General features: G+C 36.5%; 2 protein-coding genes across 2 annotated transcripts in view; both read left to right on the top strand.

Annotated features, from left to right (window-relative positions):
• Positions 1–942: 942 nt before the first annotated feature.
• Positions 943–14844, top strand: LOC149798500 (uncharacterized). Its single transcript, XM_089957303.1, has 2 exons — positions 943–1116; positions 12514–14844. The coding sequence occupies exon 2, from the start codon at positions 12542–12544 to the stop codon at positions 13838–13840; it is 1299 nt and encodes a 432-aa protein (XP_089813429.1). The 5' UTR covers positions 943–1116; positions 12514–12541; the 3' UTR covers positions 13841–14844.
• LOC149798499 (uncharacterized) overlaps positions 4640–16196 on the top strand; it is a 70209-nt gene continuing 58652 nt past the window's right edge. The window contains exon 1 of the mRNA XM_089957300.1: positions 4640–6849. The gene's annotated coding sequence lies outside the window, so the exon portion shown is untranslated. The remainder of the gene's footprint in view (positions 6850–16196) is intronic.

Here is a 16196-nt window from a genome sequence, read left to right as displayed (position 1 = left end):
TTTCGTTCACACCCATTCTTTATCACGTAAATTCGAATATACCTTCAAGTTGGTTATTTGAGGAGGTTCTACTGCCAATGGAAGTTTTGTTTATGGACCGAAATGATTTGCCTTTCCTCTTGTTTCCACCGCAGAAAGAGTCAATAATCAAACTCATGTCCACGCAGAAATTATATTTCCTGACAGTTTGCCTCAAAGTGGAGGCTCTATGACAAAACCAATCTGACAACTTCGAGCTGTGTTAAGATGTCCCAAATATCTGTCAAATTAGGTCAGCCGTGGGATGTAATTTTTCCCCTTAAATTTTAATTTTTCCCTATCAAGAATTATTGCAATTTCAATTGGAACTGTATTATTTTCATAAACTTGCAAACAACAAAGTCAAACTACAGTGCAGCTGCAAGGATCTGGTGCCATGCAAAAGCTTTTGTGTGCCAGATAAGCATTTCTTACACTGTATTAAGACATATCTAAATGGCATTCGTAGTCTACATTGTTCTTGTGTTGTTGTCTGCGGTCTTTTCATGTATGCGACATCTCTGCATCCTGAAATCTTACCGAATTGGGAATGTTCTCTGTAATTTTACATGCTGTCTGAATTACATAAACCCCAGACTAGTCGCGTGCCTGTATTTTGCGTCTGAAATTCAGTCTCAGTTTTGACGATAATACTTAGATGGAGTGGTCATAGCTGAAATCAAATGAAAGCATTGCAGCATCTGAAGTGGCTTTAACTTACAAAGAATCATTTACAGATGTCAACCCCCCGCACACAACCCAACCCCGTCCCCATGTATGTATCGACTCCGACTCAAAACAACTTACGATCCAGATAGTATATTTCTGACTATCTCATATTGTACAGTGCACTCAATGCAAATAATACTTATGTTATGAGTCAGTTAGCATGAGCTTATATGACGTTGTTTCAGAAATAGCGACAATCTAGGAATAAATCGAGCAAGTGAAACAACGGAGGGCTTTTGATATGTAAGAAAAAGAGCAGCGTCGTTTTAGAAATGAGCTGGAGGGGCTAAAGACAGACACTAAGAGCGATAATGGATCCCGACCTGAAAAATTGGCGTTCGCAACAAAGGGCTCAGCTTCCAAAAAAAGGTACATCCAAAAGTGACACCACATTGTTTGATTCATGCATCAATCTTAATATTTTTAGAACAATGTTTGAGTCCAATCGTAATGTCGAAAAGTAATTAACTAGAGTGGGTCTTTGAGATTGCAGGGATTGACACATCTTCTGATGCTAACTCGTTTGCTTCGTCCAACATGAACACCGAAAAAAAAATTAAAAACAAAAAGAACAATTAAAGACAGGAAGCTTATATTCCTCTTCTTTCGCATTTGATTTTGAGGAACTTGATGCAATAGTGGAGAAGAAATAAAATAAGTCAAACACAAATTCGTTATGGTGTTCAAAGGCAGCGATTAAATACTCATGGTGTCAAATTTAAAAGTCACCAAAACTTCACTAACTCCCAAATATGAACACTCATTTTAGTTATTTTGGTCAGAGACCAGAATAGCTTATAGGATGGTCTTTCGTCCGTCCGTCCGTTAGCACAAATTTGTTATCGATACTCCTAAACTAATGTAAAGATTGACATGAAATATAACACACACACACACACACACACACACACACAAACACGCTCATGCCATGGTCTAGGTAGTCTTAAATGAAAATGGTCATGCTCGGGCATCCAAAATGGCTGCTACAGTGGCCATTTTGAATATCGTGCTATCATACCCGAATAGATGGTCGTATTAACACTGGGCTTCACTATATGGCTTCGTATGATATCTGGTTGATACTAAATTAAAATGGTACTCATCTGACGTCCCATATGACCGCCACAGCTGCTATCTAGAAAATGTTACCGCATATCCGCCTAAACAGAAAGTCATATTGACGTGAGGTTAACTAAGAGACGACTTAAATCAATTTACTTTTAAGTGAAATTTAGTATCCATCAGATATCCAGTATGGCCGCCACACAGCTGCCATCTTGCCAATTCTCTTTTATAGCTACTCCACCTGAATGGATGGTCTGATCAGCATGAAGTTTTCACTGTATGACTTATTATAATGTTTAGTTGTCCATACATGAAAATGGTGCCGATCTGATATCCAGTATGGCCAAAACAGCAGCCAACGTCGAAATGTTTTTATTCCAACGGAATGTCACTTTGACATGGAGGTTTCACCAGAGTGTCTAGTTGATCTTAAGTAAAAACGATGCTGACTTGAGGTTCAAAACGGCTACCACAGCAACCAGTTTGAACATGTTACCGCTGATACTCCTCATTAACTGAGACCCATATTGAAATGAGTTATTTTACCAGGAGACTTTCTTATGATGTCTAGTGAGTCCGAAATCAAGGTAGAGCCGATCGTATGTCTAATATGGCTGCCACAACGGCCAGCATGAAATTCTTGTTATCACTAATTTTCCTGAATGAATGGTTGTTATCAACATTTGTGTTTCGCTAACACACTTATTATAATGTTTTTGTCATCCAAATTTAAAATGGTACTGATTTTGACGTCCAATATGTGATGATCTTCCAGTTTTTATTCACTACTCTTCGTAAATGGAAAGTCATTTTGACATGAGGTTTTCTTCGGAAGGATTATCATGGTGTCTAGGTAGTCGTAAATGAAAATAATAAATCCTCAATATGGCCACCATGATGGCAATATTGAAAATAGTATCATCTATACTCCTTACAAATGCATGGCTATATTGAAAATAATATCATCGATATTCCTCTTAAATGCATGGCTATATTGAAACTAGTATCATCTATACTCCTCTCAAATGCATGGCTATATTGAAACTAGTATCATCTATACTCCTGTCAAATGAATGGCAATATTGAAAATAGTATCATCTATACTCCTCTCAAATGCATGGCTATATTGAAAATATATCCTCTATACCCCTCTCAGTTGCATGGCTATATTGAAAATAGTATCATCTATACTCCTTACAAATGCATGGCTATATTGAAACTAGTATCATCTATACTTCTTACAAATGAATGGCAATATTGAAAATATATCCTCTATACTCCTCTCAAGTGCATGGCTATATTGAAACTAGTATCATCTATACAACTTACAATTGCATGGCTATATTGAAACTAGTATCATCTATACTCCTCTCAAATGCATGGCTATATTGAAAATAGTATCATCTATACTCCTCTCAAATGCATGGCTATATTGAAAATAATATCATCGATATTCCTCTCAAATGCATGGCAATATTGAAAATATATCCTCTATACTCCTCTCAAGTGCATGGCTATATTGAAACTAGTATCATCTATACTCCTTACAAATGAATGGCAATATTGAAAATATATCCTCTATACTCCTCTCAATTGCATGGCTATATTGAAACTAGTATCATCTATACTCCTTACAAATGAATGGCAATATTGAAAATAATATCATCTATACTCCTCTCAAATGCATGGCTATATTGAAAATAGTATCATCTATACTCCACTCAAATGCATGGCTATATTGAAAATAATATCATCGATATTCCTCTCAATTGCATGGATATATTGAAACTAGTATCATCTATACTCCTCTCAAATGCATGGCTATATTGAAAATAGTATCATCCATACTCCTCTCAAATGAATGGCAATATTGAAACTAGTATCATCTATACTCCTCTCAAATGCATGGCTGTATTGAAACTAGTATCATCTATACTCCTTACAAATGAATGGCACTATTGAAAATAGTATCATCTATACTCCTCTCAATTGCATGGCTATATTGAAAATAGTATCATCTATACTCCTCTCAAATGCATGGCTATATTGAAAATAGTATCATCCATACTTCTCTCAAATGCATGGCTATATTGAAAATAGTATCATCTATACTCCTCTCAAATGCATGGTAATATTGAAAATAGTATCATCTATACTCCTCTCAATTGCATGGTACTATTGAAAATAGTATTATCTATACTCACCTCAAATGCATGGCAATATTAGCATAAGGTGTTTGAACATTAGACTTCTTATGTTGCCTAGTTGGTTCAAAATGAAAATTGTACCTATTGTATATCCAATATGGCTGTCTCAATGGTTGTCTCGAAAATATTGTTGTCACTACTCTCCTTTAATGGATGATTTCACCAACAGACTTTTATGATTTCTACTTTGTCTAATAAATGTAAATGGTGCCAATCTGCAATCCAATATGCACACCACAACAACTAAATCGGCACTAAGAGGTTAGTGTTTGGATTGGTCGGCCTGGTGTCATGATAATGTGACTGGGTGGGACATGATGCTACATATCTGCGGCATGATGTCTCAGTGCTTGACATCGCTATAAACTGCCACACTGCAGACATCGTAGCGATATGCCTGAATTTTTTTAAGCTACGTTACAGATCCAAATCACACACACACACACACACACACACACACACACACACACACACACACACAATTAAATCGTGTTATCGCTGAAGAATATCAGAGATAGTTTCAACACTCAGCAGAGTGTCAGTCCATTCCAGGGACTCTTGTTAACATGACAGTTTCAGAATGTATTTGTTAAGCAAAGAATTCTCGCTAATAAGATCAGATACTCTTGTGGTTTGACTACATGACCACTATGTGGATTTTCAAAACAGGTTTGAAATGTGTTGAACTTAATAAAGTTTTATAAAGTTTTCAAAGCTAAAACGAAAATGGTTTATTGTATTAATTTTTTTACCTATTTGTAGTGACGATTATGTGATTTAAAATTAAGTACAATGTCCATATTATGCAGTGCTCATTTGAAGTCATACAACCAATATACACGAAGTAATGACTGACCCGAAAAGAGGACATAAACCTTAAAGTAACAATTAAGTACTTAATAATTTTGATGTTGATTCAGTGTTAAACTAGGTCAAGGCACGAGTTGCAAAGAGTCGCCCCTTGGAACATACGTAGTGAACTAGTTTCGTATATTTTCAAGAACAAGTACAGTCTGATTATAAATCATGGAACGATAGAGCTTCTCTTCTCTTTATCAACCTCGGTGGTTCTTTCCGGGTTTTCCCGGGTTCTTCCTCCACCATTAATACTGGCCGCCATGTATAACCTATCGTGTGCTGAAAAATTGCGTTAAACCCTACAACAACAACAACAACATAGCTTGAGATGTGTGCATTTTAGTCATTCTTTTCTTTGCATGACTTTAAAAAAAAGACAAAAAAAACCCCGAGCATCTTGAAAACGAATATCACGTAATTCACGAATTGACGATAGGTGCATTTAAATTCGTCACGCATTTGATTCTTGCTTGAGTCGTTTTATAATGCTCTAACCTGCTGACTATATCTGTGGTGTAATACGGTATAGAGGGGCATTGATGGGTTAATGGTTTTAATTCCGTTTTCCTAACGAGTGGCTTCTCGTGCACCGTGAGTCGATTTGTTTCACCTTTTCTTGGCGATGAGCGCTTTTCTGAGTGCTCATGGGACTATGCATGATTCTTTTTTTTTGGAGGATGGTCTCACCTGTTTGAATTTTGCAGACCAGTTAGGGAGGCCCTCCTGCCCTACATGTTAATGGTTGCTATATTGTATGTGTTGTTATAAAGTATGATTTGTTTTAATATACAGGTTTGGAAAAGTGTTTTTGATTTTTCAATAAATTTTAATTATTTTTTTAATTATTTTTTGTTGATTATATTTTCATTCATTTTAATTTGGTTTTTTATTCTGTTTAATTTGTTTCTCCATTTTGTAATTGTATTTTTTTTTCATTCGAAACTTTCATCAGTATCTAACAGGTATTCTTTTGCAATTATCGCTTCTTCTTTTTGCTGTCTTCTTTTTTCTCTTCTCCTTTCTCTGTTTGATTCGATTTTCTGTGTTTTTGTTGTTGTTGTTATTGATTTTTGTATATATTTCCCGGTATTTTGCTCGCCTATTGCAGTGCTCTCTTGTATCTTCCTTTCTCCAGTGTTAATTGTTGCTTCTTTTACTCTTTGTTCTTCTATGTTTTTGTTTTTGTTTTGGTTAGTGGATTTACTAGTTGTGCTGGTTCTGGGATCGTTGTTGGTTGTACTAGGAACGCTGGTTCTGTTTTCCCTGTTGTTGTTAGTGGTATTTGTGATATATGTTGAGTCTTGTTTATTCGCTCATTTTGATGCATTTCTTTTGTTTGTCTCTGTACCAGTTCTTTCTGGCGATTTTGGTGATGTTGTTCTTATTGTTGTTGCTTTTGTCCTTGTTGTTGCTGTTGATTTTTCTGCCTTTGTTTTGGAGTTGGTTTTTCTAGCTGTTGAAGTTGCCTTTTCTCAGTTACCATCCCTTGTTGGTTCTGTTGTTGTTGTTGGTGGTGGTGGTGGTTCCTTTCCTATGATTCTCTAATGTCTGTCTGTGTCTGCTGATTTGTTGGGCATTTAAAGGGCGTATGTCCTGTCTTCTCACATCTGTTACATTTACGGTCATAGATACATCCTTTAGGACTGTGCATGAGAGCTAAGCGTTAGGTGCCGTTACATGCAGCAGGGTCCCCATTCCATCTTGTGACGATTTAAAGCTTTAGTTACTCTGTTTGACTATAAAACTTTCAGGCATTTTACAACTTCTTTCCTATCCGTTATGAGAAATCTGCGTCATTCCAACAGGTAAATATGACTGAATTGTTCTCCAAGTGATAACATATGGTATTCAAATATCACGTGCCCTTAATAGTTCCTAGTTCGCTGTTCATCTTCACTGGAATAGGAGTGACAGCTGCTGGAATGTTGACTTACACTCTGCATTAGCTCATGGCTCATGGATTGTAGAACTGGTAAGTTATACCCTTATTCTACTTTACATAAAATCTAACATACTAACCAATCAGCAAGGTATATCATCATCTATCTGGCGATATTTGTACATATTCCTCTGGATTTTGTCTGAATATTTTATCTCCAAGAGTAGCGCCTGTCGCCATTAAGAAGTGTCGTTGTTATATCTCATAAAGCAGTGCTATATATAACCTATGTCCGTCCGTACACGAGTTCGTCCGTCTTTCATGAATTGGTTAAATTTTTTGTTTAGTTCATTTCGGGTAATGTGGAGGGGCATCCGTGGTTCATGAGCACATTTCTGTGCTATCTATCTGTCTCTCTGTCTGTCTGTCTATCTAGTGCCCATATTCTTTTCGTTATTTCTTAATTTTCCCCATTTTTCTTTCTTTCTTTTTAATTGTGTTGTTTCTCTCTTTCAGCGGCTCATTCTTTGGTGTAATTGAATACGCATACATACATATATAGTGAACGAAAAAAGAAAGCATACAACAAACCACGTATGTATGTATGCATGCACGTACGTATGTACGTACGTACGTATGCACGTTGTTGTTGTTCTTCTTGGGTTTAACGCCATTTTTCAGCACAAGATAGGCTATACATGGCGGCCAGTATAACTGGTGGAGGGAGAACCCTGGAAAACCCAGGGAAAAACCACCGACCCACGAGAAGCTACTGGCAGGCTTTCCCACGTACCCACGCTAGCCGAGCCTTGGACTCGAACCCACGCAGACAGAGGTGAGATGGCAGTGATCCGGAACGGTGAGCGCTTTAGACAAATCGGCCACTCGGGGCCCCCGTATGTATGTGTGTATGTATGCATGCATGCATGTATGTATGTATGTATGTATGTATGTATGTATGTATGTATGTATGTATGTATTTATGTATGTATTATGTATGCATGTATGTTAAGAATAAAAAGTTAATAAACTTATCTTTCTGTCACTTAAGTGTTATATCATTCAAGTGAAATATTATCAAAGGCTTATTATTATTATTATTATTATCACCATTATTTATATTGGTTCCTTTACATGCAATATCCCATATCCGCATTCATCGCAATCAATATATATTTACTTATCAATATTCGTATTATTGACGTCACAACTTTTGCAAAATGTGAGACAAGTTAATGTAATCCATCTTACCTGTATGTATTGAATGCGTCATGATTTTTCATTATTGACGTGTCATAATCTCCTTTAACATGAGTTTGGGGCTTATAACATAAAGTTTCAGGTAATGCTTCTTATCGTTTTGTTACGAGGTCAACCAGTAAAGGTGACTTTAAGGTGAAGACCCATTAATATGGTGTGTGAGGGGTCGTGGTGTGCTAAACAACAAGACAGAGGGTCTCTGGGATGGAACCCATAACGGAGGCCAGGAGGATGGGGTGTGCGAAGCCCCTAGAAGCTCTTGCATCTAAGAAATAAGAATTTCGAGGTCATAATTTTAACAATCTAACAGTAAAGGTAACATACTGTGTCGTACCGGTTGTTTCGAGCTTACTTTCAGGAAGTAGTAGGTCTGATCTCCCACCCCGGTCCCCTCAGACGTTATTTTTAAGATGTGTCTAGAAAGGAATTTCTTCAAGAGTCCATTTCTCTATGAATTTGCTATTAAATGTTCATTAACGAGCACTTACTGATTTTGAGCCAACCTCTAAGTCAAAGCAAAATATTATATATCTCTAGGGACAGGAGTTGGATTTTGCACAAAATAAAGCACACACACACACACACGTTCAATGAATTTCAACCATTTGTTTTCCTAGGTGTTATCAAAAGTTTGGAGCGGGTTTCATAGCACCGGCTAACTTTGTGTTCAGTAGATGTCCAGTAGATGTACAGTCTTGTTTAAGGTTTTGTGATTAGCTCAGGCTTTTTGCACAAAGTATGAATGCTGTTAAACCTACAGTCAGGAAACGTATGGAGGAGTGGTATGAAAACTACACAATCATCACAAAAGTGGTCCATTTTGACATATTTCGCACTTCACCGACTTTGGGTAAAGCTGTGTTTTAAGTTTATTTCTCAGCCTCTACTCACCTTTCACTAACTTTGGTTAAATTTTGTCTTGTAAGTTTATTTCCCAAGGGTCATCAAACCAGACGGTTGTATACATCTCTCATATTGTATTATACCTTTACAACAAAAAGTCGAGGTGGCCTAGATGTCACATTTTACTGTCTCGGGCTAAGAAGTTGTGTTTTCTCACGACCAAATAGATTACTAGCACTATATATATGAACTGTTGCACCAAGCCTCATGAAACACGGAAGAGGTGCATCTTGGTGAGTACTTTACCCTCTGTACTAAAGTGGGTCACTGATCCACATTTCATGTTTCACTGACTTGAATTCAGTCTCAAAAATGATCATGACAAAAACGTCAGACTGAATGAATGTATGCATCTATATTAAATGAAAGGACGTCACTGTGACCAACATTTCATTCTACTGGCTAAGGCTAAATTGTCTGCATTTAACCCAACCGCTCTGGTGGCCTAAGTGGATAGAGCGTACGCCTCAGATGCGGGAGGTCGTGGCATCGAACCCGGACGAGTCATACCCAAGGTACTAGCAGCTGCCTCGCCATGCGCTCAGCATTGAGAGGTTTGTTGACGGACTGGTCACTGGATGCTACATATCAGACGCATGATGCCAAGGTACTAGCCATCACTATAAACTGCCACACTGCAGACGTCGTAGCGATATGACTGAACATTGTTAAAGCTACGTTATTAGTCCAAATCTCTCTCTCTCTCTCTCTCTCTCTCTCACACACACACACACACACACACACACACACACACTCACACTTAGCGCATGATAATATTGATTTTATTATATAATGTATGCTTCTGTTAGGCATATAATCGTGAAACTTGGTGATGGACTGTTAAGGCTAGAATCGTGAAATTATTGATGAAAATCATCTGTTACTACTACACCCACGTATAAAAGGCTCATATTTTACTGGCTTTGGTTAAGAGAATTAAACTCATGACCAGAGTTTTTGGCATGTAATATGGATATAATGATTAAATTTGGTGATTTGACGCATCTACAGCCTCTTTGCGAAAATAGGTCTCGGTGGCATTTATTTCATGTTTCGGTGACATTGTTGCACTTTGTGCTAGACACTCATTTACTGGATGTTGCAATCTATAAAACTTAATAAATGGATGCCTTTGTAACTAAAGCTCCCTTTGACTACATTCTATGCTTTACTAAAACCTATTTGTATTTATAATCACATTGATCAATTCATGCTAACCCTAAATGCTTATTCAGAAGGCACTTTCTAACCAGTGCAGATGGACGTAGGAATAAATATGTTTGTTAAATGATACTTTCATAACAACAACTAAATTATTCATCGTGTATGGTGATGTGATACCCCCAGCAGGTTAACTGTGCATTGTACATGTGAATGAGGACAGGAATTAGATTACTGGACTGCGTCTATAACCTTCTCACGTGGGGCCTCACCTTTAGTGGCTAATTAAGGTAATTTTTGATGTATGAGCTATATGTTTACTAATACCTTTCACTCCAAGATCACTGAAAGTGTGTATCTTTTCCCCATCAAAATGATAGTTGTTTAGCAAGCAGGTTTTAAGAACTATGATTATATATATATATATATATATATATATATATATATATATATATATATATATATATATATATATATATATATATATATATATATATTCTACTTTTTATCGAATCAGTATAGTACCTCTGCTTTGAAAGAGGTATTATACTATAAAATAATTATTTTTAGTGTTTTATGTTATTTATGCCCTCTCATAACAATATGCAGGTAGGAGGATGTATTAATGGATGGGTAGAGTGATTCCTTCATAGTAAGCCTGCACAATACTGGCTAAATAGTACCGATTAATTTATAATTTGTAAATGATTACAAGATCAAATGTAAAGACTAAAGACTGGCAAAAAATCTTCTGTTAGAAAAGGGGTAATGACTATTTATACCTGGGCATACAATTATTTCGTCTATTAATCAATATTTTCAGACTGACGTTAAAATTGTTTGTATCTCTTTTGAGGTGTACTACTTAGTGTATAAGGAATATTTGTGACGTCTGAGTCAACTATATTTATATTTGTTCCATATTTTAAGCATTATTTGTGACATCTTTGTGTCATTTTGAATATGAACTTCTTTTCTGGTACAAAGCTAAAATAGAACAGTTTCGAAGTTAAAAAATAGAATTACCTAAATCTTTTTCACTGGTATAATCTTGATATGCCAAAACGAAAGTAATAATAATAAGAACACAACAAAATAATAAAAAATAACCCACAAAAAACCCAGATGACGGGAATTTTACCCCCGATACACACGTACAGTTGAGAGCATTCATGCACATAAGGCTCACATTTTCTTCGAGCTGAACAATATGAAATAAGAAAAAAACAAAAAAAAAATAATAAATTATATGGACAACACTGGAATCCGGATCATTTAGTTGTATTTTCATGTGACAAGCAATAGTCGACATATGTGACATTTTATTAAGCAGCTATACAACATTTAATGCATATGAATATATAATTATTCACTGAAGATCTATCTACACATCAGACGCAGTCATACCATCACATGAATTTGATGAAGCACTAATTGCACATGAGTACAGAACTATTTCCAGTGGCATTACAGTGTTAAAAGTCTCTCGACAAGTTATCAGCACTTCCGTCAAAACAATTCACTGACAACTTATTTCCGGTGAAATTACGATGTAGACATTAAGAACGTGACTTATGAAGCGCCGTAGCGGACAAATCCTGGTTCAATGTGTGTGTGTGTGTGTGTGTGTGTGTGTGTGGGTTCGATATGTCTGAAAAATTGTTAAAGCTACGTTAAAAATCGAAATCAGACACACACACACACACTATCTGGAAGTTATAAACTGGCATGCCAAGGCCACACGTACTCAAGTTATTGATTTAAAGTCGACTTCAGGAAATGGGATGGCTTTATGAAGGTCATCTCGTTTCCGCATATGTAGTAAAGTAACTGGCAAGTGACCTCCTGGAAGAAGTGGTATGCTAATTTATCTTTAGATTTAAAGTACAAACTGGGGGTCCCGAGTGACCGAGTGGTCTAAAGCGCTCTCCGTTACGGATCACTGCCGTCTCACCTCTATCTGCATGGGTTTGACTCTTGTATTCGACCAATATTGTTATGTGAGAAAGCTTGCCAGTAGCTTCTCGTGGGTCGGTGGTTCTTTCCGGGGGTTTTCTCGGGTTCTTCAGCCACCATTAATACTGGCCACCATGTATAGCCTATCGTGTGCTGAAAAATGGCGTTAAACCGCACAACAACAATAACAAAAGTACAAACTGAGTCCTGAAGCAATTAATAGAGTCTGGATGAAATGGAATGTCCGATATTACCATAGCTATCTTGATTTAGTATATAATGACATTAAAAAACATTATTATTATTGCACTTTTAGTTTTTCTCATGTTTTAAGGAAGAAAACGCGATCTTTATTTTGTAATTCTAATTTCGCTTTGCACCTTATTTCGCAGACTCTGCTGTATCATCAAGATTAATATCACTAAGGATAAATGTACTCGGTTAAATACAATAATTGCGACTTTTGTTTCTTCAAAGGTTGTTGGGACAAGATTTGAGAGATATAATGGTTGACCAAATTCCACTCAAAGCGTGTTTCCCTGCGAAAACCCCGCAATTACAGAAAATGACCCCACCAGAGAGGAAAGCGATGCAGCAACTGTGTAATTACACTGATATGAACCTGGAAATGATATTGGATGCATTATTACACGAGGGGCACATTGATAAAACATTTCATGCATGCACAGTGAAGTATCTGAAGGATGGACGTTTACCGCAGTCTTTGAATCAATTCATGGTAGATTTTTGCTCTAGCGTATGCACATTTGAATCAGTCATACATGTTCTCTACAGAACAGGACACCGCGACATAGTCGATATACTTATGTTGTATCTGCAGAGTTTCATAACAGAAAGCAGAGCCCACATGGTCTCCCCTGCAAGTGTAGACTATGGACACTTAAAACAAACCAGAAAATATTTCAGAGCATTGAAGAGCTCTATCCATAATACATGGATTTCTCGACTGCAGATGCATCGTTTGGCTAAACACCTGAAGAACAGATTGGAGTCGGAGACCTGTGAGAACAAACGGCAACGTCTTGCCGACAGATATTCTGCATTTCTCAATGCTGAAATTGATGCGTATGCAACTACATTCCAGGCACAGTCTGAAGATAGAGATCCTTTAGAGGATTTAAAACGTATATTGCCAAGGACATCGAATACTTTGGTAACTGAGATGGAATACTACGGCCGACAAGCCCATCGTTCTGCAATACTTGGAAGGTTCGAAGACGCGGAATACTACATGAACAGGGCAAAGTCAGTTTCTTTGTTCATTGGTCCCTGTCAGGAAAAGGTAAATATGGTTTTTCTTGATGTACTTGTGAAACTAAGAGAATTCGAAAATGATCCGACTAAGGACTTAAGACATCAAATAATGGAGACTGGAAAGTATGGACTTTCTTTGCTGGAAAAGGAAGACGAGGAGACAAGATGTCTTTGGAAACGATTTTTTGCGATAAGAATGACTTACTGCGCTCTTGGAATGGGGTTTAGGACCAATATTATTGACGGAAGTATTGTAACACTCTGTAACTTACAGGAGGCAGGACTCCTTCTCAAACAAGTGGATACAGAAAGCATTGAGTTGAAACATGAGATGATATTTCTTGCTGCAAGAGCCAGGTTTCATGATCTTTCTGGCTTCTTAATGGAGGCGTGTCATGACATAAATGAAGCAGAGAGTATCGCAGCAAGAGGGACTTTTACAGAAATCAACTTTATACGAGAATACAGGCAATTAATAGAGAAAAGACTCAGTGTGTGGACAAAAGTAACGGCACCGGGTGGCTCTTAAATGACGTCATATAAATGTTTTTTTTTTTCCTTAGTTATTTAATTACTTTTTACATAAGAACATTTTTGGCCTAGAAATAATATAATATAAAGTTTAGCTTAGATGCTGTCGGCGGTTTTCTGGCTCCTAAATGAACCAATTTGGGCTGTTTCATCTGAGTTAAAAAAAAAGTAATTTTAATACATTCATTACAGTGTCAAGCCATGCAAAAATTTGAAGAAGAAAAACAACAAGACTTGCGATGTTTTCGTTTCTGTTTCAGTATATGTATGGTTTGTCACAACAGATAGTATATTTATTAGAAAATGTTGGTAACTAAATGTAAATATTTAATTTCTCCATGTTACCTCTACTTCTCCACGCTTATTGAAATTTTTTTAATTTTATTTGCGGACAACTTGAATGTCTGAATACAACTTCGAAATATGGACAACCAATGCGATGGGTATGATTACGGTTGTAGACATTGTGCATACATGACAGCCAGTTTTAAGGACATAATTCTAAATATTCCATCTCAGTAGCTGCCGGTACCGGTAGAACAATTTTTGTCCACACATACTGAAGTGTTGAAAGGGATTCACTTTTTGATTTTCTTTTAATAAAAGGGCATCACATAAAACGAATCTCTTAGAACAAAATATGAGTGTGCATTGGATAGAGAACAATGTATGTAATTGATTTTTTTTTTGGTACTGATTGAAGGATGACGTGGAAATCGGGCTTATTTAAGGACAAAGCTCAGTAATAGTATACGATATATTTAGTACAATAAATTATTTTTCCATATAATCTTCGCAGTAAGAATTTTTATAAATATAAAGTGTGTACGGTATATTTGGTGCTTCACTTTAACAGTTGTAAGGTGTACAGTTACATTTGTCCATTTATCAATTTGATCCTCCGTCCAGACTTCACACCGTGGCTTCATTTCTGTGAATGGACATCCATCTCCATGTTCTTGTTTTGTCATATCCAGTTTCAATAAAAGTTATTTCATCTTAGATATATTGATTGTGTTTAGTTGCATATGCATGTACCAATACGAATATTCACACCCACACTCACACACCCATATATATATATATATATATATATATATATATATATATATATATATATATATATATATATATATATATAAAGTATCATTTGTTTTCATTGGGCTCAATTTTCTTTATTTTGGGGGGGGGGGACGCCAGACAGATGCCCCGACCCTAATTTCCGAGAAAAAAGTGTTTTATGTGTAAGTGCATCCCCCGACGGTGTGTTTGTTATATTTAAATAAAGAATTTCGATCAAAAATTTCTCTGATTAAATTTTTGATTGGGTATTTATAGTTTTCTAGTGTTTTCTATATGGTTGTTCATCCGAGCTAGGTTTCCTTCACCTTACTCGAAATCCCTTTCCTAGAATTTATTTGTGACCTTTGCTAGAGGTCTCCTAAGTCCCATGTTTGCAGTGTGTGTTTTGCTATATTGTGTGAGTGCTATATATAGTTTTCGTGTCGGGACAGCAGTATTCTTCAATCACCCCAGTTGTCATACTGACCTATATTGTTATTATTAAGAAAAGCTATTGCTTTTTGTGTGTGATCATGTGTGTCACTCCTCGTAGAATTTGTTCTTAAAATGAGGTGGCTGTACTCGAGTTAGGGTCCATACATTTTTTTATATAGTTGTATATCTCCAGACTAGAGTTTGGCCCGCTCCTAATTTAGGTTATTAGCCAAAGTGTTTTTTTATTATTTGACTATATAGTACGGGAGCTGTATAGTTGTTCAGAGGACATATAGAAAGTTAGAAGGATTTGAAAGTGTTCTTAATCCCTGTATTTATGTTATGTTTGCATGTGTATGTTTGTGTTATATGTGGGATGTTTTTCTTAGGCTCTTTCATGGGCATGTCCACTTCGCGTGGCGCCATGTGATATAGTTCCATGGCGTCATTACCTCGTACTTACCCCACATAGGTGCCTTGTCCCCTCTTAAGGGGAAATGATGAAGTAAGGAAAGTGTAACTTAATATAGTTCTCATTAAATTATATATTATATTATATTATATTATATTATATTATATTATATTATATTATATTATATTATATTATATTATATTATAGTTTGTTGCTGTTGTTGTTGTTATACATGCTATACATGGCGGCCGGTATTAATGGTGGAGGGAGAACCCGGAAAGAACCACCGACCCAAGAGAAGCTACTGGCAAGCTTTCTCACATACCCACGCAGACAGAGGTGAGATGGCAGTGATACATAACGGAGAGCTCTTTAGACCACTCGGCCACTCGGGGCCCCATATTATAGTTTAGCTTGAAGATAGACTTTCGTTTCTATGCTAATA

Source organism: Sinohyriopsis cumingii, chromosome 5, assembly GCF_028554795.1.
Source record: "Sinohyriopsis cumingii isolate HCF-2022 chromosome 5, ASM2855479v2, whole genome shotgun sequence".
Lineage (NCBI taxonomy): Eukaryota > Metazoa > Mollusca > Bivalvia > Unionida > Unionidae > Sinohyriopsis > Sinohyriopsis cumingii.
This window is presented reverse-complemented; position numbering and strand designations above follow the sequence as displayed.

What these genes read in the sequence shown, in the direction of transcription:
- LOC149798500 (XM_089957303.1), top strand. Translation starts at nt 12,542, where the DNA reads ATGGTTGACCAAATTCCACTCAAAGCGTGTTTCCCTGCGAAAACCCCG.